The sequence below is a fragment of the Aedes aegypti genome, unplaced genomic scaffold (genome assembly GCF_002204515.2).
Source record: "Aedes aegypti strain LVP_AGWG unplaced genomic scaffold, AaegL5.0 Primary Assembly AGWG_AaegL5_hic_scaff_1388_PBJ_arrow, whole genome shotgun sequence".
In the NCBI taxonomy this organism is placed as follows: domain Eukaryota; kingdom Metazoa; phylum Arthropoda; class Insecta; order Diptera; family Culicidae; genus Aedes; species Aedes aegypti.
Genome location: NW_018734820.1, coordinates 1 through 26,912, shown reverse-complemented (window position 1 = coordinate 26,912; position 26,912 = coordinate 1). Strand labels below are relative to the sequence as shown.

The window sequence follows — 26,912 nt, the reverse complement described above, 5'->3', positions numbered from 1 at the left end:
TGATGGCCCACATCAACGAAAATTCAATTTTTGCCAATGAACAGTTCGGATTCCGCCATGGACATTCGACCACTCATCAACTTTTACGTGTAACAAATTTGATCCGTTCCAACAAATCTGAAGGCTACTCTACTGGTCTTGCTCTTCTAGACATAGAAAAAGCATTCGACAGTGTTTGGCATGAAGGTTTGATTGTAAAATTGAAAAACTTTAATTTTCCAACATACATTGTTAGAATAATTCAAAGTTATCTGTCAAATCGTACACTTCAGGTTAATTATCAGAACTCCAGATCTGAAAGACTTCCTGTAAGAGCTGGTGTTCCTCAAGGCAGCATTTTGGGACCAATATTATACAATATTTTCACATCTGACTTACCTGAGCTACCTCAGGGATGTCAAAAATCTTTGTTTGCGGATGACACAGGCCTCTCCGCCAAAGGACGAAGCCTGCGTGTCATCTGTAGTCGATTGCAAAAAAGTTTGGATATTTTTTCTTCATACTTGCAAAAATGGAAGATTTCTCCTAATGCTTCCAAAACTCAACTAATAATATTCCCACATAAACCAAAAGCTCTTTATTTGAAACCTTCAAGTAGACATGTTGTCACGATGAGAGGGGTTCCAATAAATTGGTCAGATGAAGTTAAGTATCTAGGGCTCATGCTAGATAAGAATTTAACTTTCAAAAATCACATTGAGGGCATTCAAGCCAAATGTAATAAATATGTAAAATGTCTCTATCCCCTTATTAATAGAAAATCAAAACTTTGTCTTAAGAACAAGCTGTTGATATTCAAACAAATTTTCAGGCCAGCCATGTTGTATGCTGTACCAATAAGGACTAGCTGTTGTAATACCAGGAAGAAAGCTCTGCAGAGAATTCAAAATAAAATTTTGAAAATGATTCTGAGGCTTCCTCCCTGGTATAGTACCAATGAGTTACATAGAATATCCAATATTGAAACATTGGAACAAATGTCAAATACAATCATTAATAATTTCAGGCAAAAATCGTTACAATCTTCTATTGCCACGATTAATGCGTTATATGTTTAGGTTAAGTTAGGTTAAGTATATTAAAAACATTTTTTTTTTCTCTTATAAGCAGGTGAAATCAACTCACCTGTAAAAAAAAAAAAAAAACTGAACTGCTACGGCAAATGAAATGTAATATGTTGTTAACAAAATGTTAATTAAATCTTAAATTTGTTTTACCAAATTAGGATGATAGTGTTGTCAAATAACACAGAACACCTAGATATAAGAAATGAATGTAATGTTTGGAATGATACTAATAAAGAAATTTAAAAAAAAAAAAAAAAAAAAAAAAAAAAAAAAAAAAAAAAAAAAAAAAAAAAAAAAAAAAAAAAAAAAAAAAAAAAAAGTATACAGAGCCTCTACATAGTTACCATTGTCCATAGCATTCAAAGTATAATTGGTGAATTCTAGTAAATTTGTAGAAGTGGAACGGCCTTTAAAAAATCCATGTTGTGCATTTGTAATTCTGTTCCTTAATTGCCCAAACAATTTTCTATTAACAATGGATTCAAAGAGCTTTGGAATACAGGAAATTATAGCAATTCCACGATAATTACGAATATCAGTTTTCTTCCCTGATTTGTAAATAGGTACTAAGAATGATTTCTTCCAGATTTTAGGAAATTTGCCGGATTTTAGTGACATATTGAACAGCCAAAACAAAGGAGATGTTAATTCAACAGCAAGCTTCTTCATAAATACTGGAGGGATTTCATCAGGTCCTGCACTTTTTGTGGCATCCAATCCTTTCAAGCCTGATAAGATGTCTTGTACACTTATCTGGTGCACACTAATGTCATTTGAGGGGGCAGGGAAGAATGAAAAATAATTTTGGTCCCGATCCTCTTCTGAAAATGTCGTATAGATTTCTTGGAAAAACGTTGAAAAGAGGTGGCAAATTTCTTCCGGGTTGTTAGCGTCTTTATCGTCAAGTTGCATTTTTGATGGTAGATTGTTTGATTTTAATTTTGTTTTAGTATAATTAAAGAAACTTCTTGGGCATGACTTTATATCGCTCTCAATTTTTCTATTATACTCTTCAAGTGCAGAATTTATAGCAATGTTCAACTGTTCACATAAGTCCAGGTATTTCTGCATATTATCATCACTTCCATGTTTTTTATAAATTTTGTGAGCCTTTTGCTTTCGATTTTTTAAATTCCTGATATTTCTATTGAACCAGATGGGATTTTTTGAATTACCAAAAAGTTTTTTCCTTTTCAGAGGTACCTCTTCACGAATAATTTCCATTAGTAAACTGTAAAATATATCAACAGCTTTTTCGACATTATTTTCTTCTCTGATCAGTGATTGCCAGTCAATTAAGTTTATTCTATTTTTTATGTTTTCATAATTTGCATTATCGTATTCATAGATATCCTCATATTCGCACACTGTGGGTCTGCAGTTATTGTGAATAAATAATGAGTATTCCAGTGCTGTATGAAATGCTTCATTTTTCCACAAGGGTGCAATACTTTCAGTAACGTAGAAATCTTCTTGGATGTTTGTCAATAGAAAGTCAAGGTAACAATTTTGCCGATTTTTTACATGATTAATTTGGTTCAAGCGCAAAATTGCAATTTTGTCGAAAATTAATTGTAACGTTTCATTTTCCCCGACCACTGGAAGCATGATGCCCTCATTTTCAAAATCAGGAATGAAGTCAGCATTGCGTTGGTTGAAGTCACCATACATGTGTACTTTCACCTCAGGGGGAAGACCAGATATGATATCTTCAGCATTTTTGAAAAAGGAGTCGTAAGCATGTTTGTTGGCATGATCAGGTGGAAAGTACACTGATGCAAATACATGTTTTTCGTTTTCTATATTTACTTTCACCCAAACATGTTCAAACTCTTTGAATTTCGAAGAACAAATAATTTCAGAATTAAATTTTGAAGAGACTGCAATGAGGACCCCTCCTCCTGATTTTCTTTGTGACATAAGAAAATCGCGATCGTCTCTAAAAACGTTATAATCACATCCGAAAACTTCTTCGCTTTTTATAGATTCGTCCCAACTTGTTTCTGTGCCTAATATGATCGAAAAAGATGACGCTAATATGTTTTTATGGATTTGCTTCATTTTTGAAGATCCTCTCATACGATTGAAATTCTGACAATAAACAAGAGCCTCGGAAGCTTTTGGAAGGTCTACATCATGCCTTGCATTATCAGATTCATTCAAGTGTTCATCATTTAAATTTATACAATTCCTATCACAACTCGAATGGTTGCCGCAGTCATTTGAGCCTTCGTCATAGCCTAAATTATTAGCAATACATTCATTGCGTGTTAAGATACTAATATTACCTTCCTCTGTGAAGTGCGTCAATTCTGGCAAAAACACTGGCAGGAGCACCTTCCATTCAAACGTGCTGGTGCGGCATTTGTTCGGTGTGGCGTATTCGGTTGTCTGTCGCTAGGGTACGGGTTCAGCACTTCTCCTCTCTGGAATGCTATGGTTGGACGATACGAAGTGGGAGGTGGTCTCGAAAATCTTTCCTTCGCTGCTGCTAGTAATTCTCTGTCTAGAAGAGGAGTATTTGTTCTGAAGTCAATATCTCCTGCGGCATTAGTATTGCTACGGTTGTAACAGTTCCTACTGGTATTTCTCTGATGGATGATGGAACATCTGTTGTAGCTCGGCTCATTGTAGTTTCTTCCGTTAACGGTGGTTGGACGCGGGTGACTTTTATTCATATATTTACTCCTTGCGGGTTGTTGTGTGTTTTGTGGCAATCTGTTTCGCCTTTTACGTTTTTGCTTGGCCTTTTCAGCCAGTTTTTGCTGCCGCTCGCGATGCATTTTGCGCGCATCATATGAAGTCCAATCGGCCTTCCATATTTTTTTGTCACCTAATAAACGCCATCCTGAAGTATCTTCGGACTTTTCCATTTCAACTTCTAAACTAGGATACGCCTCATATGTCAACGGTTCAATGCTTTTTGTAGACAATATGTTTCTCCGAGATAATCGGCTGCCCTTCTTCAGTCTCTATCTTGAGGCTTAATAAGGGTGGGATTATGAATATGTTGACATTTAATTTAAATTATCACCTATATGGATTCGCATTATGCGTTTTACACAGTGTATTCTGTGCTCTTTCGCCTTTGGCGACTTTAAATAGATACCGATCTGGTTTTTTCGTTGCTGGTCTTTTTCGTGCTGAGATTGCAAAAAGCTTAATCCTGCCTAGTTTGGGTAGTGGCTACGGTTAGGTTAGCTCAGATCAATCTTCAGCATAAAAGAACAGCAACGATCAATCTTTGCAGACTCATGCAAAATGGTGCAGCCCAAGTGGCGCTAGTTCAAGAACCCTACTTTCGTAGAGGGAACTTCTATCTAGGTAACCTTGTGGACCCAGTTTTTGCTACTTTTAGCAAGCTTGAAATGGCAAACTCGCGCTCCATGCCCCGCGCATGCGTGCTCGTTAATAAAGCAATCGTTGCTACACTCATTTCTGAGTTAACTACCAGAGATGTATGTGCTGTCACAATCGATGTTTCTGTTGGTGACCTCAACAGGAAATACGTCTATTGTTCGGTATATTTACCACATGATGAACCATCCCCAACGGATGACTTCAAACGAGTTGTCGTACACTGCGTAACAAAAGGCCTTCCGCTGATTGTGGGCAGTGATGCCAATGCTCATCACATCATCTGGGGCAGCTCGGATATCAATTTGAGAGGCTCCAGTCTGATGGAATACTTAAGTAGTACAGACCTTGGATTACTTAACATAGGCAATCGCCCAACCTTCATGGTTTCTAATAGAGAAGAAGTGTTAGACATAACGCTCTGCTCGAATAGAATCAGTCACGAGTTGACGAATTGGCATGTATCAGATGAGGAATCATTATCTGATCATCGCTACATCTTCTTTGAACATTCAAATGTAACTGCGCAGACTTTGCGTTTTAGGAATCCCCGGTCAACAAACTGGGAACTCTACATTGAATTGGTTGCGACCAAATTTCATGGATATTCTCCGTCCATTGAAAATCCAAGTGATCTGGATGATGCCGTTGATACTACAACATCCTACATTATGGAAGCTTTTGAAGAAGCATGTCCTCTGCGGTCTGTAAAGACTACAAGAGGGACCCCATGGTGGAATTCCGATCTGACTAGACTCAGGAAACAATGTAGAAGGAGTTGGAACAGACGCCGTTCAGCTGGATCAGAGTCGTTCAAGTCAGCTCGCAAGGCTTACAAGAAGGCTCTTCGTTCTGCTGAACGATCCGGCTGGAAAAACCTTTGTACAAATGTTTCCAGTTTGAGTGAAGTCAGTCGGTTGAACAAAATTCTTGCAAAATCTAAGGATTTCCAAGTGAACGAAATTCGCTTACCTAATGGTGACTTTACTTCTTCCGATGAAGAAGTTTTAGAATGTTTATTCAATACACACTTCCCCGGATGTGTGGACATAGCATCTACGGATGAATCAAATGTCTTTTCATGTAGTTACGAGTCTCTGGCCTCGGCTCGCAGTATCGTAACTACTGAATCGATTCAATGGGCACTTAATAGTTTTGCTCCTTTCAAATCTCCAGGAGCGGATGGGATTTATCCTGTTCTGCTCCAAAAGGGATTTGAGTTTATCAAACATGTTTTGAAAAAGCTACTTGTAAGCAGTTTTGCTACCGGGTACATTCCCAAATCCTGGCGTGATATTACTGTAAAGTTTATCCCAAAAGGAGGACGTGCGTCGTATGAGGAAGCGAAGAGTTTTAGACCAATCAGTCTGACCTCTTTTCTTCTGAAATGTCTGGAACGGATTATCGATCATCACATCCGTGATGTTTATTTGGCAAACATGCCTCTTCATGTGAATCAACATGCTTACCAATCTGGAAAGTCCACTGTGACTCTTTTACACAAAGTTGTATACGATATCGAGAAAGCATTCGCTCAGAAGCAATCGTGCTTGGGTGTTTTCTTGGATATTGAGGGTGCCTTTGATAACGTGTCTTTCGATGCCATATTGGAAGCCGCACGAAACCATGGGCTACCTACAATGATTACCAATTGGATTCATCAAATGCTCAAAAACCGACATCTCTTCTCGACATTGCGTCAATCAGCGATTCGAAAATTGAGTGTTTGCGGATGCCCCCAAGGGGGAGTCTTGTCACCACTTTTGTGGAATCTCGTAGCAGATACGCTATTGAGGCAACTCAATAATTGCGGTTTTCCAACTTATGGATTTGCCGACGACTATCTAGCTCTGATAGTTGGTATGTGCATAAGCACCCTATTCGACCTGATGCAAAGTGCTCTTCAGGTAGTCGAGAGTTGGTGTCGCCAATATGGCCTTTCGGTTAACCCGAATAAAACATCTATTGTTCTTTTTACGGAAAGACGAAACCGCGATGGAATTCGACCTTTACGTCTTTTTGGCACTGAGATTAATGTGACTGATCAAGTAAAGTATGTCGGAGTCATTCTAGATTCCAAACTTTCATGGACACCTCACATTGATTTCAGAGTCAAAAAAGCTTGCATGGCCTTCGGTCAATGCCGGCGAACCTTTGGTAAAACTTGGGGCCTCAAACCCAAATATATCAAATGGATTTACACAACAGTTGTTCGACCAATATTGGCATATGGATGTCTTGTGTGGTGGCAAAAGGGCGAAGTGAGAACAATCCAATCAAAATTGGGCCATCTCCAAAGGATGTGCTTGATGGCGATGTCTGGTGCGTTCTCTACAACTCCCACAGCAGCGCTCGAGGCCCTTTTCGACGTTGCGCCACTACACATATATCTTAAACAAGAAGCACTTTCTTGCTCTTACCGTTTATGGGTACTGGATCTACTGGAGAAAAATCCAGTGAATCGTAGATCTACACACACTTCGTTGTTTCCACTTTTGGTGAATTGGGACAAAATTGTCCTTGCTCCAAGTGATCTCACAATTGCTTGTAACTTTCCTTACAGGACATTTACCACACAATTCCCTTCACGGGAAGAGTGGACGTCTGGCTATTTGGAAAGAAGTATATCAAACAATATAGTATGTTACACTGATGGCTCCCTTCTTGAAGGTAGAGCTGGTGCAGGAGTATATTCTCGTGAGCTAAGGCTGAATCAGTTTTACTCACTTGGTAGAAACTGCACCGTTTTTCAGGCGGAAATATTTGCTCTTATGTGTGGAGTGCAATCAGCACTTCAACAGCGCGTAATGGGTAAAGTCATATACTTCTGTTCAGATAGTCAGGCTGCTATAAAAGCTCTCGCTTCGGCCAACTCAAGGTCGAAGCTTGTTATCGCATGTCGAACTCAAATTGAGGAACTGAATTCAGTCAACTCTGTAAACCTTGTATGGGTACCTGGCCATTCTTCCATCGCTGGAAATGAATTGGCTGATGAGCTAGCTCGCGATGGAGCATCGCATGACTTCATTGGCCCTGAGCCGGCTATTCCAATTTCGAAGTGCTGGGTGAAGCTTCAGATAAACTCTTGGGCGGCAACTCAGCACAAGCAATATTGGAATAGTTTGGAGTCGTGTCGTCAAACAAAATTGTATATTACTGAGCCATCTCCAAAGGTGGCGAAGTATTTAACAAATCTGTCAAAGCAGAATTGCAGTCTCTTGGTCAGAGCGTTGACAGGCCACTGCCGACTCAACTATCACATGGCAAATATTCAGCGTGCTGACTCATTTGTGTGTGATAGTTGTGACTCCGATTATGGAACTTCGTATCACCTGATATGTAACTGTCCAGTTTTTGCGCAAATGCGATTCCAATTACTTGGTAAACACTTATTAAGTGAAACTGAATACAGAAGCCTGAATCTTCAGGACATCCTGTTATTCTTAACCCGCTGTGGTAATGAGCTATAGGCTCTCTTTACGCTCACGCGTTTTGCAGTGCCCTTTTTAGGGCGCTGTTCGAACCCATTGTGGTATGGAGCTACATGCTCTCATTTCGCTTATGCGATCTTCCCTCTTCAAGGGACCCACTCCTATTTCCTCCCATCTTTCCCTTCCCTTTCCTCTCCCATCGGGTAGATGATGAAATAGGCTCAAATATGGCGATGGCACAAATCTCCCAACTGGTGGGGAACGTGCCTTTGGAGCCGGCCTTCTGATACCTGATACCTGTAGCTCGGCTCATTGTAGTTTCTTCCGTTAACGGTGGTTGGACGCGGGTGACTTTTATTCATATATTTACTCCTTGCGGGTTGTTGTGTGTTTTGTGGCAATCTGTTTCGCCTTTTACGTTTTTGCTTGGCCTTTTCAGCCAGTTTTTGCTGCCGCTCGCGATGCATTTTGCGCGCATCATATGAAGTCCAATCGGCCTTCCATATTTTTTTGTCACCTAATAAACGCCATCCTGAAGTATCTTCGGACTTTTCCATTTCAACTTCTAAACTAGGATACGCCTCATATGTCAACGGTTCAATGCTTTTTGTAGACAATATGTTTGCTGACCATGCTTTCAGCTCGTCGACAATATCCACAAATAAATTTGGGTTCATACTTGCAGACGTTGTGGCGGCCATGTCCAATTGCAGCTGATTTATTTGACATAGATCGTCATTTATGTTCCGCAGCTCAGTGGATACATCGGACTTAAATGATGTTAACGTATTTGTCAAATAATCATTGTTTTTCTGGGCAACTATGTCAAGAACCGTCGTTATGTGATTTTTTATAGTTGCAACGCTTCCAGCCAAGCTACTTGACTTGTTAATAATAGCCAGCTCATTTTTTATTGCAGACATCAGAATCTCAAGTCCTTCAAAAGCTTCGTTGATTATGCTTGGTTTTTCATTATTTAAATTGAAGCGATGCAACACTTCTGTATTAGCATGGAGCTGCTCTGTTAGAAGTTTATGCTCTTCATTCAGCTTTTTTATGTCCAATTTTGCTTGTACGAGTTCTTGGCAAGACTCACAGCAAGGCAAAACATATGAGGTGAAGTCAATCAATTTTCTATCTTTCCTCCTCAATGAACTCCGCTGCACCGTAACACCGATACACGCTGCGTGGAATTTACGTGGACACCCCGCACATGTCCACAATACCGAGTCGGCAGAAGCGTCCAAAGCACAAATTTCGCAGTTCATGACGTACGCAAAAAATAGAATAATTAAAACAAAATCGAGTCGCGCGCGGGTTTCAGCGAATAAAAAACACGTCTACTTTGATTGACGATTAAAATGCAACCCTTAGTCGACCCTTAGTTCAAGACTTACCTAGCAGGCGCTTCGATGTGATAAATTTTGTGTTTGTAAAGAGCCAACAGAGAGTGTACTGCCCATGAATGCATTACTGTCTCATACGAACTCAGATATATGATTATTTTCAAGCCAAGCACTCGTTTCCATGCACGAAACTTGGTCACCAATTTTCTAAACGAACACAAATTTATGTTTTCACTGACCTCAGGAAAACGAACCCAAAATTCAATAGTAATCGAGATAAGGTTAACATTTACAGACATCTTATAACTTTTGCCAAGGTTCTATTCAATTTGTTCCATTCTGCAGAATTTGAACTTTGATAGACAAGTTATGCGACAGTTATGCGTTTACGGGCACTGTTGAGTGCGTTGTTTCCAAGCTACGAATTCGCGGGTTAATGTTATCATACTAGGAGTTCGAAATGTTTTCGCTTCGAAGATTGCGATACAGGTGTGACCGCCAGAAATCATAATAGCGGAAATTTGCATTTTTTCACACTTGACTAGAAAAGCACGACATACTTTATATTTGCAGACGTAGCGTGAGATTCGCATGGTGACGCTATAAAGCACCGTTGTATGCATATATTTACATATTCTTGTATGCCTGATTAACTCTAATTTACACACCAACAGTGGAAAATTGCGTGATTTTCAATACAGGTTGTTTGCAAAAAAGAATACCGTCAATATTTATATGCTGACTATGAAATAACGATTTGAAGATGCATAAAACTGTCCAAAATTATATTTTTTGCTTCATTGTTGGGCGTTATCAGGGTCCCCCAAAGTAGTAAAGCCCAACCACGTTATCAAATCGCTCTGTTTACTCTGTCCAAACTTAGCATCCTGGAAATAACGGAATTTCTTCCAGTATTTTCTTGTCAGCATTAGTATTTTCAGCATATCGGTGATATGTCACAAATATTAAAATGGCCAGGCCAACTGTGCTGATTTTGGTTTGAAGATAATTCAAAAAATTACGGCGATTAGTTTACCCACGTTTGAAAAATATGATAAACGCAAATATTTGAATTTAGAATGGAAGAAACGGGGGCAATCGTACAACCGTCTCATTTTAGGGAGATATATAAAATCGTTGGGAGTGACTCAAGGGGCCCAGATAGCCGTAGCGGTAAACGCGCAGCTATTCAGTAAGACCAAGCTGAGGGTCGTGGGTTCGAATCCCACCGGTCGAGGATCTTTTCGGGCTGGAAATTTTCTCGACTTCCCAGGGCATAAAGTATCATCGTACCTGCCACACGATATACGCATGCAAAAATGGTGATTGGCATAGTAAGGTCTCAGTTAATAACTGTGTAAGTGCTCATTAGAACACTAAGCTGAGATGTAGGCTCTGTCCCAGTGGGGACGTAACGTCAGAAAGGAGAAGAAGAAGAAGAAGAAGAAGAAGGGAGTGGCTTTGCTAAGAATGTTAATGCACACTCCATGAGTTGCTTCTCCTGGGATGGGACACAGGTATTTTTCCCTTGTGCCCTGGCTCAAGAGTCTTGGCTTAAGCGCCTTTCTTCGCTCTCTTAAAAGCGATGACGACGTAATTGCAATAATTTTAGTTGAATAATAAAGAATCAATCGACTTCTGGTCTTTATTTAAAACATACACATTTAAAGAGTGTATCGGAACGAACTAACTAAATTCATTAAATGGACTTTGCTGTCCAACGAATACAATGGTGACTTCTTCTTTATCACTTGCCGTTGCCATATTCCATTTGAACGGCAATTATTGTTTGTCATGTTTTCAAAAATATAAGAAACTGTATAACTTTTATCCGCTTTTCTAGAATTATAATTTGTTCCACTAGCCGTAATGATATTTTACCGTGTTAGTTTTTCACAAAGCACACAATATCACAATACATTTCAATAAGGTTGGAACTACAATGTAATTATAATTGTATAAATGCTAGATCCATTAAAATTTAGGTTTTAGCCGATTTGCAATTTTGCCAGCCGAATAAAAATAATACGTGGAAACGAGAAGAATCGTGATATCTGGTTTGAAACACATCCACTCGCGTGCGTGGCTTGCTGCGATCTCGCACAACTTCTTTTGTAATTTCTGGTGAAAATCAAAGAAAAAATAATGACTCAATACGGTCTTGAGATAGTTAAGTGACGAAGACTTCGAATCGAGAATATGGCAGTTGGAAGATTTCACCACTTTCAGATAAAACTCTGGAAAGCATTTCCAGTATGTTCTTATGTTCGGTTCTCCTCCAGAACGAAATTCTGGCAAGCTGATTTCCTTGAGCCTTTTTTTGTCCGCTGAAGATATATGTTCAAATGTGACATTGAAGCTTTGATATAATCAAAAAAAAAAAATTAAAAAAAAAATATATATATACATATATATATATACATAATATATATATATATATATATATATATATATATATATATATATATATATATATATATATATATATATATATATATATATATATATATATATATAATATATATATATATATATATATATATATATATATATATATATATATATATATATATATATATATATATATATATATATATATATATATATATATATATATATATATATATATATATATATATATATATATATATATATATATATATATATATATATATTATATCAAGTAATTCTATTAAAATTAAAAAACATTATGTGAATAACTGCCAAAATTAAATATGAGGTCGAAATTGAATTGAAATTTTAAATCATTAGCTTTGGTACACAACGAAGAATTTGTATTCGGGGTTGTGAAAACAAACCTGTATTGATTTCTGATATTCTCAAGAAGACTTTTAAGAAATTGAAAAAAATGTTGTGCGCAAGTCAGTGCAGAACTCGATTTTTACAGCGCTCGTCGTAATCATCAATCTCGGTAAGCCTCGTTGGATAAATGTACGACTAGTGTATAAAAATAATCTTTATGCAACATGTTGTGTAATAGTAGTTTACGGAACAAGTTGCAGAATGGTTACAAATTCAGAAATGTTGTGTTATGATTCATTACGCAACCCAAAACAGTTGCGTAATGAGAAAGCGTTGCGTGTTTAATAATTACAGCACTGGTTTCAGTTACGTATTGACTATTTCCGCACTGCATACTTCAAGTGCAGGAAAGTAAGCCGTTTCATGACAGATTGGCTGTTTTGCCTATTACGATGAGAAATTGCAAACACTGCCATTACTTACACACAAATAGTTATGTTATACAGCCTACTATACAGAAAACTCTCCCTTACTCGATATTTCGTATCTCGATATGGAGTCAAAGAACCATACTGCCCATAAAGGCATAAGTGTCCCATATGGAAAAAAATAAGCATTGAGAAAATAATTCTCAAAGTTTGAAATTTGCTTTCTCATACAAATGTTTATAATTTTGTAGTACAGTTTTGCATGCCATATACATTTGGCAGCACCGCACAGATTATTCATTTTGCTGCTTTTGATCAGCAAAAAATATAAACTTGAACATAATTCAACTTTTGCCGTTGGTATTGGAATGTAAAGTTCATATACAGACTGTACTGCCTTTGTTTTTCAATATAGGACTACGCTAACTTCATATTTTTCCATAACATTTTCAAACAAAGTGTGTGAATTTTTATATAACCAGTAAAGTACATATTATAACATGCTTGTTGCGATGAAAAAAGACGTTGGTTCGAAAATCAATATGGGACAATTATGCTTTTATGGGCAATATAGTAAAAGTGGGTTTTTATGTCTAACTCGATGGTCCATTAGATCGCATTTGCACTGATCTTGTGTTCTGTAACTCGATGCCTCCCTAACTCGATGGACCTTTGATTATCAATATAATTTTAATACATTTGGCTAGTTCTTCACTCCACGCCTATGGAAACATTATGTCTTCAAATCTATGTGACTGTTTCTAATGCAATTTCTAAAATAGTTCTTCTTCTTCTTCTTGGCATTACGTCCTCACTGGAACAGAGCCTGCTTCTTAGCTTGGTGTTCTTATGAGCACTTCCACAGTTATTAACTGAGAACTTTCTTTGCCAAAGTTGCTATTTTCGCATTCGTATATCGTGTGGCAGGTACGATGATGCTCTATACCCAAGGAAGTCAAGGAAATTTCCATTACGATAAGATCCTGGACCTACTGGAAATCGATATCAGACACCTTCAGCATGGCTTTGACTTTGTAGCCGCGGACTCTAACCAATCGGCTAAGGAAGGCTCGTTCAGCGATTAGCATTATTAAATCATTAAAAACCATGTACATATGTAATTGCAGAGGTTTTTATAATCCAATCTATAATTGCAAGTAATACATTCGCTGTTCGATGTAGTCATAAAATTGTTATTAGGGTAGGTGTACCAGTTATGGACATAATGGTTCCCTATTTCGCCATACATGATAATTTGATTATCTTCAAATTTTTGATCATTCTGTATGTTTAAGCAGTTTGACATCGAATATATCTTGATGCTGAAACATTTAAAAATGTTCGAAATGTGAAAGTTTTCGAGAAGACACGTATGGCCAAATAGGGAACCACTATGGCCATAACTGGTACACTTTCCCTAGTTGTCAATATTTTTTACGATTCCAAAGTAACACATGTCCATTTTTCGTTGGAGGCTTGAAAATTGCAGCATATTTGCCCTGCAAAATAAGTTTTAGCCCTACTGAAGCCGTATAGCATCGATCAAAGTCGGCGTGCGGAAGTGCTCATCCAACGAGAAGGGTCATAAAATAATGTTTCTGGTAGCCGTCAGCAAGTAGTACAAGAATCGGAAGTCATTATGCGGATCATGTGGGATAATAAAAATTCGAGAAAAACGTATCAAATATCAGCTTGGGGAAGCCACACGACCACTTCCTAATTAGACGCACCCTATGGGGGTACGCATCGGGTTGTAAAATGAAGTGAGATCACCTGCATGAATGCATTGAAAGGGGTAGATGCATAAAACCCACTTACCGTATGTAATGTATGACTTGGTCAGGACGTCTGGTGTCCAACTGTCAATCCTATCTAAACAGCAGCTAACTAACACTAAAAGGACGATCAGATATGGGTGCAGGTGCCTCCTCAGCATCGCTACCGATCTGCTGCCGGTTTCCTTCGTCTTGGTCGTCGTCATGCTTGTGCTTTTCTGCGATACTTTATAGGTTTTCCTGCTACGTATATTTGAGTACACTATTCTCTATATAATGCCTCTAGGCTTTTGGGGCATTTGAGTACGCCTTCCCTGTGGGGCTCAATTGACTCCGTTTCACACTCGGTGCATTGTCAGTAGCGCTGCTGTGCGGTGTTTGATTATCTGGCTAATTAGAGATTGCATTTATTAGCTAATGTGGTCCTTAAAATACTCCGGTCGGTTTCATGGGCCTACGGTGAATGGCCGGTGTGTGCATCTGTATGTCAGTTCTCGTGTCCGTCAGAGCTTTTGCCAATGGGAGAACGTGTTCACTTGCTTAATTAATGGCAACCTGACTGTTACAACGTTGGTGCTTTTCTTGGACACTTTAGAAGGTCAGTTTTGCCTGTCCGTTGGCGCCGACTGCACATTTCACCGATAGACTATGATCTGTAAGAAGAAAAGAAAAGCAAAACGAACTAAATTAGTGGTTGAGCGACATTTTTTATAGCTAGTTAGAAGCACAACTTTCAGCCATAAGTATAAGGCGGAATCGACAACACTACACTTTTTGCAGGTTTCACAATCTGGAAATCAGTTTCGCAAATCTTATGGCTTCATGACTATAAATTTTGCATGCTGTTTAACAAAGAAATTTTAGATATATGTATTCTATGTAATCGATATATAAGACGAAGATGAATTGAAGCCAAATATCAAATCTTCAAGAGCACAAATCTGGAGAACCAGACTACTGGTTATGCTGAAAACTTGATCGATTGGTCACTGACTGGTGGTGTCCAATCGATCAAATTTTCAGAGTGAATTGTTTTCTGGTTCCTAGATTTGTGCTCTTGAGGCATGGCTTCGATGCATGTTCACATTAGTGATTCAGCTTAGTATAGTATAATTCTGATAGTTTGATGTAAGAAATAACGGTTTGGATATTTTATTTTCATACCTGAAGACATGTATGATTTCTCTTAATACTTTTTAAACCCATCTTACAATATTTCATAACGAAAAGGAACAAGGACTCAGCCTAGATAAGGATTTAACTAAAAAAGAAACACCTTGAGAGCATTGAAGCAAAAATACCAAAAAAACCTTATGGATCGACATGTATGACTGTATAGGCCAATTTTTCCTATGCATTAAAAGAGACCACTTTTTCAGCGCTAAATAAGTTTAAATACTCCAAAGACGTTAAAATATGATTATCTATCTACGCCTTTGTTCAGCCTCAGAAGTGGTGACACTTGGATTGTCTTTTATTACTCGCGGTCGTTTGAGTGTTTCCATTTCACCAATGGGAATAAATCAATTTAACAGCCTTGACGATCGACTTTTTTTTGCTTTGAAGTTCCTTGCATCGTAAAATCATCGTAAATTGTTTACGATGTTTAATTGTTACCGTTGATGAGGCAGCACTTATATTTGCCATTGTGCACGATAAAACCAGTCTCTGGTTGATCGCTTGATATCTGCCTGTGATAGTAATGATGTTGTTAATGGTTTCAGCAAATGGCGTTTGTAAAGAATAAAGTTTCCTCATAAACTTTTAACAGGTTGTCTTTTGATTGACAGAACCCAATGAAGCCAGTCGTTGCGTTTAAATGTACGTCATAAGCGAAATAAGACCAGCTGGGTTCATTTACATACATATATGCAACTCAACATGCTCCCATGATATGACCTGATCCCAATCCAACTAACCTGAACCCAATTCCCATCGGGAAGCCCAAGCAAGGTGCAAGTGCCAGTAAAACTAATCCCCTTCGTAATGAACTTTAATATCGAATTTAACATTCTAATTAAAATGCACGTTGGTTGATTGTTTTACCCTTGATGATCGAGAACCTGCAGTGTATCGAGTTGCATCGGCCAAGCGTCGCCAGTAATGTGTGAAGAAGACCCCTATAGTTAGCTGCTTCACCGAGCAGCCACTTCATTTGCTATTCACCCCTTTTGACGTGTTGTTACTTGATGTTATTTATATTACTGCCTTGTTCCCTTCTTTCCAATGCATAATCTAATGATTTGACATACACTGCTATGCATACGACAGTGGGTCTCATTTTTTTCTCGTCTTCTTTCATTTTCCCCTTTTGATTCACTTGAACCCATCAGTTGAGTTCTAACCTCGCCCTCGACGTAAGGGATTAACCTTAGCGAAGAGTTTACCATGCCGTGTTCCACTTCATTGAGCTTATACGCAAATGTGTGTCTTGTTCCCCCTCCGTAGTTGATGGACGACAGGCCCTTGAAGTTTTCCGAATGTCACATGAGTAATTCCGTTAAAAGTACTTAATTAGTTATTGGTTTGGATTTATCAACAACGTACACACAAAAAGAAAAACATTGTTGTGCCGAAAACGGTCCTAAGCTGGTGATTTGAAAGAATGGGGTATTTAAAGCGATAAATTATGTGATTATTGTGTCGTTGAGAAAAAAGAAGTATACTACACGACATCAAAATGGATGGGAATTATTTTGTAATAGATTAAGATTTGGTTAGGCGTTTGGTGTGGCTTAAATGATAATATGTATCTAAGCTTCCCATTGATACATTTTTCTTTGTTTATTTGCATTACTTTAGGAACTATTCCATTTCTACAGTCAAATTAATTAGGAGTAAACATATAAAATTATGTTAAACGATTCCTAATGCATTCACATCAAACACGATTCGATTTGCTATGAATTATGTATTTTAGATGCACATAAATCTCATCTCAAATATGGTGTTTAGTCCCTTTTTTCAAATTAGCAATCGATCGAATCGAATTAAAAAATAACACCTAAAATATACAAACTCAGGCGAGATTCGGTTCAGTGAGCCGTATACATTATCTTTCGTGCAGATAAAGTTGAACACTTTAGAGCTATTCAGTTTTAAAGAATCTGGTAGAATCCATGAATGATGAATGATCCATGAAAAGATTTAGTTGATTATATAAGAATCCGTACTGCTGGATTTTTAGGTGAACTAATTTTTTTTTCTTCAGTTTTTAAATTTACGTATTTTTCTCGGATGACTAAAATAATAATAAAAAAAGAGGATAAAATGATCCTACAGCTTGAAATTTTCTTTTTTTTTTCATCCAAACTGTTCGCGTATTTTGACCTCAACTGTAAGGCCGTCTTCAGTGTCGTGTACTAGATGGTATAGTACTAAATTCGACTCTATGACACTACCCCGAATGCCATTACCCTGAACGCCATTACCTCGAAAACCATTACCCCACAGGATCACTACCCGGAACGCCATTACCCCGAAAGCATAATATTGTTAGACTAATTGTTATTAGAAGGTGGGGAGATAATTGTACAATTTCTTATGAGTACTAAACAACTTTGGCGTAACAGTGTTTTTTTTTTAATATTTAGAGTTAAAAAAGGAGTTGGCTTGTCATCAAATAATTTTTACATACTAGGATTCGTTTGGATGTGTCCTCTAATTTTGGTGAGATTCACACAGCCACACTGTAATGCTTTGAAGAACAGTATATTTTGAAAGAAGGGTGATTTTTTTATGAAAAGGATAGCTATAATAAGCACATAATTAGGATGTAGTAGAATCTTCTTCGGGACGCTGCTACCCACTTCCTTCGCAAATATTGTTTTAGATGTCGGTCAACTATCATTAGGATCTTCCAAAAGATTTTGTGGCAATGGAAGATCCCCTTGATAATATCGCTGCAAGTGATGATGTATGGAACCCGCTTAAAGACCAACCTGATAGACAATCGTTTCACTGTGGCATAGAACACTAAAATACTTGTACATGTTATAAAAAAGGCGGCCACTGTCCACCGCTATAATAAAAAAGGCTCCATTCCGTTACCCCGAACGCCATTACCCCGAACGCCACTACCCCGAATGGGTCACTATCCCGAAAACCATTACCCCGAATGGGTTATTACCCCAAACGCCACTACTCCGAATGAGCCATTACCCCGAATAGTATGAGATACTGCACTTTTTTTGCTGGCAAAAATGCGGCTCTAATGAAAACTGGTAATTGATGGCGCTTAAAATTTGTCGGTTATATGTTCATCATATATTTTCCCTTCTTTTATATGTCAGCTATTCTTTCGAAATATCTTGTTGGCAACTATCTTCTTCTCACTCTTTCTGAGACAGTGCTTGTTTATCAGCTCTGTGGACACTTTCGCAGTTCAAGAGTTCATTCACAAATTTCATAACGCTAAAAATTTTAATTTACCATTACCGTACCATTTTTTGTATGGAAATTCTACATATTGCGTATGTAACATTTTGAGGACAAGCACCCACAACTTTTTTTGCCCCCTTCAGCGTTAAAAACTTTGTGGATGGGCTTTTAATAAAATAAGCCTTTTATTGTCTGAGATCTTTCCTTGTCAAGGAAATGTTTAATACATAATATCTGCCACCGGAAAAATTTGAACCCATAACCTCAATATGTTCTTGCTGAACAGCTGCGTGATCACCGGTATTTGGACTTCTTGGTGGTGTTTCAATTTCATTTTTGAACAAATATTTTCCTTTCTTATGAATTTAGGTTGTGCCATAGCATCACGTTGTTACAGTTATTCACGTCAAAGCTGCAAACATTTCACCAGAAAATTTCACTTCTTTCTTAAATCGGCTGTTCTTTTAAGTTTTCATTGGATGAGCAAGAATATTTCCATAAAGAACAACTTTTTTAAAAAAAAATATATCCTGAAGGCATTCACTAAAGTGAATCCTGCTGTAATTCTGATAAGATATTTTCCCTTTCTTTTATCTTCTTGTATTGAAACAAACAGGTCAATGGATTTGCTCCCCACTTTTCTGCCATCATCATTTCTTCATTGTCTTGAATAAAACATATTTTTTTGTGATTATCTCATCGAAAACCAAATTAATGATCCCTCAAACCAACACAAATTTTTACTGTAGCAGCTATCAGAGGTCGTCGTTTTTCTAACATGTACAATAGAGTGATGCAAATTTTGAAATTTTGGCTCCCCTATGCTTAAACGAATTTTTTTTATGGTTAAAGTTTGAAGTGATTCGGAAGAAATTTGACTGTGCACACGCCATTTGAAGTTTATATGGAGATTACTATGGAAAATGCCAACCTTTTGTGTTCAGCCCTCTATCTCGTCGTCATAATATTTTATGGAAAAGTGAACAAACTCTATTCATGTGAAATCCTCTCAGCTACAACTTTGCCGAAGACCACATTTCGATTGGACGTCAGGATAAATTGCTATTCATAATCATAAAGTGGGTTTGCATTTTGCATGCTTAACCAACTGCTCGGCAGGCAACAGTGGTGCTCCTGGCGGGAAGAATAGATCAAAGTAATCCAGGCTACTATGTTCTACAGCAAAAAAGCAGTGTTGCTCTGAAAAAAATTGAATGATCATCTAAGCATGATTTAAACTTTGATATCAATGATAACAAATTATCCTTATGTCCAATCAAAATGTGGTCTTCGGCAAAGTTGTAGCTGGGAAGAATTCACATGAGAAGAATATGTTCTCTTTTCCATAGATTATCATTACGAGCAGTTAGAGGACTGAACACAAACGGTTTGCCTTTTCCATAGTAATTTCTATATACACTTCAAATGGCGTGTGCGCTGTCATATTTCTTCAGAATCACTTCATGTTTTGGGAGAATGATTTTTATCATAATAGACATCGTTTAAGTATAGGGGAGCAGAAACTTCAAAATTTGCATCAGTCTAATGTACAAGTGTATTAATGTTTCCTATTTAGAGGGACTTTAACCCACACCGCACCTTTCTATCTCCTAAAGTAAAGGAGTTATCGGTCGAATTCGTTTAAATAAGGCTTATTTGTTTGGTACTAATATTATGGTACTTTTTCGATTTGTAAGAGTTGTCTGCGCCATTTTGCGCCGAAGGCAGTTATAGACTGACTCTAGGTACATGTCAATGGTTGCTGCTCCGTTATTGATCGGAACTGGTAAGAATTACACTACGATCCAAATGAATAAGGGATGGGAGTTTCCGCTTATTCTCGAAGTGCAATTTTAGCAGATCTAGTATTATTGATCAAAAACGGCGCCGGCCAAGTCATTACAGTCAGTTGGGATGGGGAAGAAATGTTAGGATGTAATGCTTGTTGCTTCTAGATACCGAGAATACCTCTGCATCTGCACAATCATCATGGGAAGGGTGTTTATTAGTGAGGGAGGAAAAGATCTGGAAGTCACCATCGGTCAGTGATGCGATCCATGGACAAGGAGGAAAAATGCGACTTAAACTTAAAGCTCGTTTTGCATTTTATCTCGAGAAGTTTTTGGTAGAAGATTTAAAAAATACGCCAACATCCGTTATGTCGAACCATTCAAAAGATGTTTTTCAAAAAATATATGTATATAATTTAAATAATATGAAACAGGAACGATTCGACACGAATGCCACATTAATGGTAAAGTGTCGCAAATAAATAATAATAATAAAAAATGAAACAGGAACGATGCCGACACATGTAGTGACGAACCATACATAGATTGTTTGAAAATTACATAAGAGTAACGCTGAACATTTTTGTCTCGTGATGAAAAATGTTGGTAGAAATTTTAAAATATACGCCAACATCCATAATGTCGAACTATTCAAAAGATGTTTTAGTAATGTCAAAAAGAGAAAATATATGTATATTGAACTCATATAAAACAGACATAATGCCGACACTTGTAGTGACGAAACATACAAAGTTTGTTACAAAGTTTGTATGAATATTTCATAAAATTAACGCTGTCATGAAAAATGTGTCATTATAAGCATGAAACCAGCTCACACAACGCGAATCGTAAAACTTCTCGGCGTCCCGAAAACGAACCGTATTGCTAGGGCTTTCCGAAGCACTGCCTCCGCGCCATTTTGCACCGAAGGCAGTTATAGAAGGAAGTTATACCCCTTGAGAAACGAGTAATTCATAAATAGCTTTGTTACCAAAAAAGATAGCGTGATGATATGTTCAGCAAAAACACGTGACAAACAACTTTGTAGAAAACAAAAAAAAAATGTTAAAAATCTTGGAAAAAAAGTTATGATCAAAAATATTATTTTTAGGGGCCATTCACATACAACGGCATATATCTTAAAAAGTATAAGAGATAGAAAAATTGTGTCTTTGGCAAAGTTGTAGAATTGACAATTTGAAACAAGACACCAAACATCTATCTAAATGTTTTGAAAAATAGTTTTTCTCTCTCACTGCTAGGTGGAACAACTTTTTGCATTAAAAGATGCGCTTTAATGTACCATGAAACTTCTCCGAACAAACTGTATCGCTAAAATCAACAATTTGGACGCTATCCGAAAAGCGCATGAAATCGACAAAATCCAACACAGTGGGGTGGGAGCCCTTAATTTGGTTTTTAATCTATTATAGTTATTGCACTAAACAGCTCGAGGATTTATTTTCATTAAGGTTTGAAAGTTTTTAACAAAAAGATATGAATAATTTCTTGAAACATCTAAAAGATCGTCCATCCCGTAGAATTCAAAGAAAGTTCTGGGAGATAATTATATGAACACATATCTGTTATGTGTATCTTAATTTAAACAATAACTTTTCACAACGGCACAAAGTTCAATGGCTAACCCTTTGCTTTTCAAGAATGGTTTCGCAATTATTCGATAGACATGGCCTATGATGGCTGGTGCTGGGATATTCTTGAGCAGGCGAAACTCTTGTTTGATTCCAAGAAAGCTATGAAGCTATGAATTTTTTAACATAAATCAAAGAATCCTCAGCAATCCATTTGCCCAAGAGTATCAAAAGAGCTTCACTATTTATTTATTCAACGAAGAACTCTTGTGATGAGTTCAATCCTGTTTGTTGAGAATATTTGTAAGAATTCACTGTGAATCTGCATAATTCTATACAAATCGGATTGCTTTGCGGTCTTCAGCAATATTGTTAATCGTAGAAATACCTATCGAGATCTAAATTTTAGAAATACCTATCGAGAATCTAAATTTTCCATATAACCGTGTCCCAGGCTAATGTATATATCATATATGGGATGTTTAGAGTGTTAATTTTATATTTTTCTGTAAGGAGTCCATAATACGCAAGGGGTCTATAACCGGCATGCCGCGGCATCGATTCCCTAATTCTGAACCCTATGCGATCTTAACTGAACCGGTCTCGTACCAGCTATCTCTTCAAGCACCCAGATTCACTGAACCGTGCTCGTTGATCTACTTTTGACCGCAAAGCAATTGAATCCCTAATGCCTTCCATTCCGCAACAAATGATCCGGCACTAATTTTCAATTAGTCCGACGAAATGAAAACTCCTTTGTGGTCGACCTGAGGTGCAATTGAATTCATAATGTGGCAATTCGTCGACGGCGGAGTTTATTAAACAAACGCACCATACCCCATAAACACAAAACTCGCCATGAAGCAATCGCCATTTGTTTCGTGTCTGTGTGTTTGAAAAGTATTCACTTTCCCGATTGCGTCGCTTCGAGGAAGTTTAATTAAGATAAGGTGTTTAAAGTTTACTTTGGGGTCTTTATGGTGGAGCACTGGCTGCTCCACACGAGGAAGCTCAACAACGTGCGGAAAGGTAGAAAAACATCACGAAGCTTAAGTATAAATCATTAACTTCAATTTTTCGCTCTTTTTTTAACGACCGCGTCTAGTTTATACATTCATCATTATTATTGCTCGCTCACCCGTCGTCATTCATGGTGCGCGCACTATCTGATGGTGGGCTAAGTCGAGCCATTGATGTGTTCATGCCTTCCGTTTGAATTTGTTCCACCCACCAAAGGTGGCAGGCTTAGGTACAACGATGCGAGAAAGATTTTTTTTCGGTTTATGAATATGTATTTCTAGTGAGACGTGTGGAAAAAGGCTTTCCTATCTTCAATATGATTGGCTTGTTGTAGGACTAATTTGCAACACTTTTACGGATGATTAAACAAATATTGAACACCCTGCACTACAAGATCTGACATAATCTTAAACATTGGTCAAAAAGCATATATCTGTTAATTGAGTTTTTGATGATTCTTGAGATTATTTCATTTGTTGTTCAAAACTAACTCCAAAATACCATTTTTAATAAAATCTGAGCTCCGCAACAATATGCAAAAATATTTAAAAATTCGGAAGAGAGAAATAAATCTAAACAACATAGCATAGGCCAGGATAAGTGGATGAACTTGTCATTCATTTTTCTGTCAATTCTTATACAAAATCTACTTTTTCTCTGACATAAATTCACTCTAGGTGAACCACTTCCCCTGGCCTATTGACGAGCTGCAAGCTGTTCGTTCAGACAACCTAGTGTTCATCCTCGCACCATGGCTTCTTTTGCAATTCGTAAACAAATTGTGCACGATAAACCAAATCCACTCAAATTTATAATAAAAAGTAAGCTGTCATGTCCGTATTTCGACGAACTACATTTATTTCCGTGATTTTTATTGATTTGGAGCTGAAAACAAAAATCTCAAAAATATACTGTTGCGCTCAGAAAACGTTAAGCTACCATATGTGCAAACAAAGTTTAGCTTTTAAAAGCTAACTCAATCGTCAGCTTTATACTGTCGTGAATCGCAAGTCAGTCTCATCTGCATTTTCGTAAAAATTGTGTTGATATTACTTTTCAACATATGTATCTTCCAATGATATTTCAGCTATACCAACGAGACAATACAATTTGTTTATAAAAAACAAACAAATCGAATTGAATGAAGAGAAATCGCATATTACTCCCAGTACCAATTTTGGCAAGATGTAACACAAAAATGAACCATATATTGGCTTTATATCTTGATTACTTTTTCACATCGTAGTTATTATTTTTTTATATGGTCTCGAGAAAAAAAAGATTTCTATATCTATTTTTAACTAATTCTACATTTTGAATTTTTTTTTTCACGTGAACCCGAAAAGAAGAAGAAAATTGCTGCAAAATACCAAGCTGAGGTATTCCATACCAGATAATTTCCAATACTTACTGCCTGAATGAGGTATGAATGAATCCTGCTTAAGAGGTAAAATAACTCCAATAATATCTCATGCATATTCCACATAAAACAAACTGATAATTGGATCAGGCATGGCAATACCTTCATAATACTTGATAAATTCTCATATAGAAATGAAATTTTTCAATAGTATCTCAATGCCTCAAGCAATTCTTAATAGCTACGGAATATCACAATGGAGTATTTTCAATTGTTTAAAAAATATTTTACGATTATATCATAATTATACTTGAACTACTGAACAATATCCTAATTATGGTATGATACCAAAATACAGTATTCACAGATAGGTGCGAGTTATTAATTCCTGCTCGGGTATCCTCAAAACTTTACATGCGAGCAGCACGTATCCAAAAATTATGATTTTCTATAGTTTTCCCACAAAATACTTAATAACAAAATGAAACGCAATTTGTTTAGTTACTTACGACGTTTTTGTACCAGTTTAGGATTAACTAAAGTAGGACAGATCTCAGCAAGCCGTGCATGCGGGCGGCTGCTGTTTGAGGTTTCTGTCACGTTTACTTCGGTTACGCGTTTTTTTTTTTTCAACTCGGCTGCTGAAAAATAGAACACGATCAGCTGATGGTGCTATTCCACAAGCAAGTGTTCTATGGAAAAATGATTTATAAAGTGAAAAAAGTATTTCTTTTTCTTCGCAAAAATCCTATTTAAGTTGGCTTGTGGCGTTCTTAGTGCTAGATTTTCGAAAAACCCAACTAGTGGGGTTCAGCCGGTGCTACGCCACCCAGATAGGTTTTCTTTGTTTGTGATAAGCGTGACACTGACAAATTAAGACGAAAAGGTTGAGTTCCATTCAGATACGAAGCCACCTAAAGGATGTGAATCGAATTTCCCAACAAAATGATTTGTTGTGGAAACGGCTTCTCCTTGACGTAAATAAATGACCGAATTTTGGTCAGTTTGTTCCAATAATCTGCTGATTTTTAATGCTTCCTGGGCTCTTTTATTTTATACTAAATTGCTTAGACTGAATCTTAGACCATTACCCTTCCCATCATTAAATTCTTTTACATCTACGAGGGCGTCCGTAAGTCGCTTCGCTGAGGCTTCTCTTCGAGTAACTGTCATAATAAGACGAAACTGCTGAGCATTTACTCTGCAACTGCGGAGCATTGCTTAATCAAAGAACGTTAACATTTGGAAAAGGGTTATTGGAGCCCTTGGAAATTTGGCAAGGTAGTCCTAATAGGGTAATAGACTTTATAAAACGAGTTGTGCCCAGTTGGGACAGTGTGACACATCAACCAATGTCTATCACATCTCAATTGTGAAAGGATATTTGATGAGCACCAAATAAAATATGGGTCATACCACAATATTCCTAAATAATGGAAGCAGTGGTTAAAAGGCTCTACAGATGAGGAAGAACTGTCATAATATCATATGGATAGTGATGATATTATCATCATTATCCTTACCTTTCCTCGTAACAGAGAAAATCGGCGTGTCTGGCAATGGAATTGATAGCTATCCAAAATTCCAAAATAGTTTTCCATGATCAATTGAATCTAGAGTGGTAAGGGGTCGTCCATAAATGACGTAGCATTTTAGGGGGGAGGGGGGTCTTCACGAATTTGTGACGATGTGTGACGAGGGAGAGGGAGGGGTTCCACCTTGTGGACGTAGCATTTTTGAATAATTTTGGTAAAAAAGAGTAGAAGCTGAAAAAAATGACAAATAGTTTTTTATCAAACTTTTTTGCCTGACTTATTTAAACTTGGGTTATAAAATGATGATTCAGCTTTAAAACATTAATATGGCAAGAATTTTTTTTTCTAATAAATTTTAAATTTCCCTGATAAATGCAATCAAAATCAAATTTTATGAAACTTCAAATAGTTATGTCAATATAGAACTGTTTCCGTGCCTAACTATTAAATTTATAAATGAAAAAAAAAAAAAGATTAATAAGTAAAAATAATAATCAATGCCTTATCGACTTCCATTTGTTAACAAGACATAGAATCATCCGTTCTAATTTTATTCATATTTACTGTTGGAGCTTCAATTCTTCAATGGAATATAATATGCACATTTGGGCAAATATTAACATTATTATAGTAAAACAAAATATTGATTAAGTGCGTTCTATATTGCAGGAGATTTCCACTAAGTCAACTCATCGGGTTTGTTTTTGATATATCATATGCTCTTGATGGAACAGCCTGGATTAATTAAAAGGTTATCAAATTCGAATGTTATCTGAATTATCTTATCAATTCAGTTTTTCCAAATCACACGGTAATTATCAGCCGAAAGAAGATTTTTATTATTTCATTATGAGTTGTATAAGTGCTACGGTATATCAAGAGATCATTCGTTTAGATATCCTAATGTTTTCAGTCCAGTAATAATATCAGATAATATCGAACTTTGTTTTGAATTTCTGGAATTTTATTGATTTCATTTTTGCCCAATCGACTGAGAGGCAAAAAATAAAAAAATGGTGAGGGGGGGGGGGGTGCTGATTTGCTACGTATTTTCAAGGGGCGGATATT

At 37.1% G+C, this 26,912-nt stretch overlaps 1 protein-coding gene across 1 annotated transcript in view; it reads right to left on the bottom strand.

The window, feature by feature from the left end:
- Nucleotides 1-14,844, bottom strand: part of LOC110680436 (semaphorin-1A-like) — a 41,762-nt gene extending 26,918 nt beyond the window's left edge. The window contains exon 1 of the mRNA XM_021856233.1: nucleotides 14,211-14,844. Coding sequence (XP_021711925.1) covers nucleotides 14,211-14,373 — 163 coding nt within the window. The 5' untranslated portion in view covers nucleotides 14,374-14,844. The remainder of the gene's footprint in view (nucleotides 1-14,210) is intronic.
- Nucleotides 14,845-26,912: the final 12,068 nt, after the last annotated feature.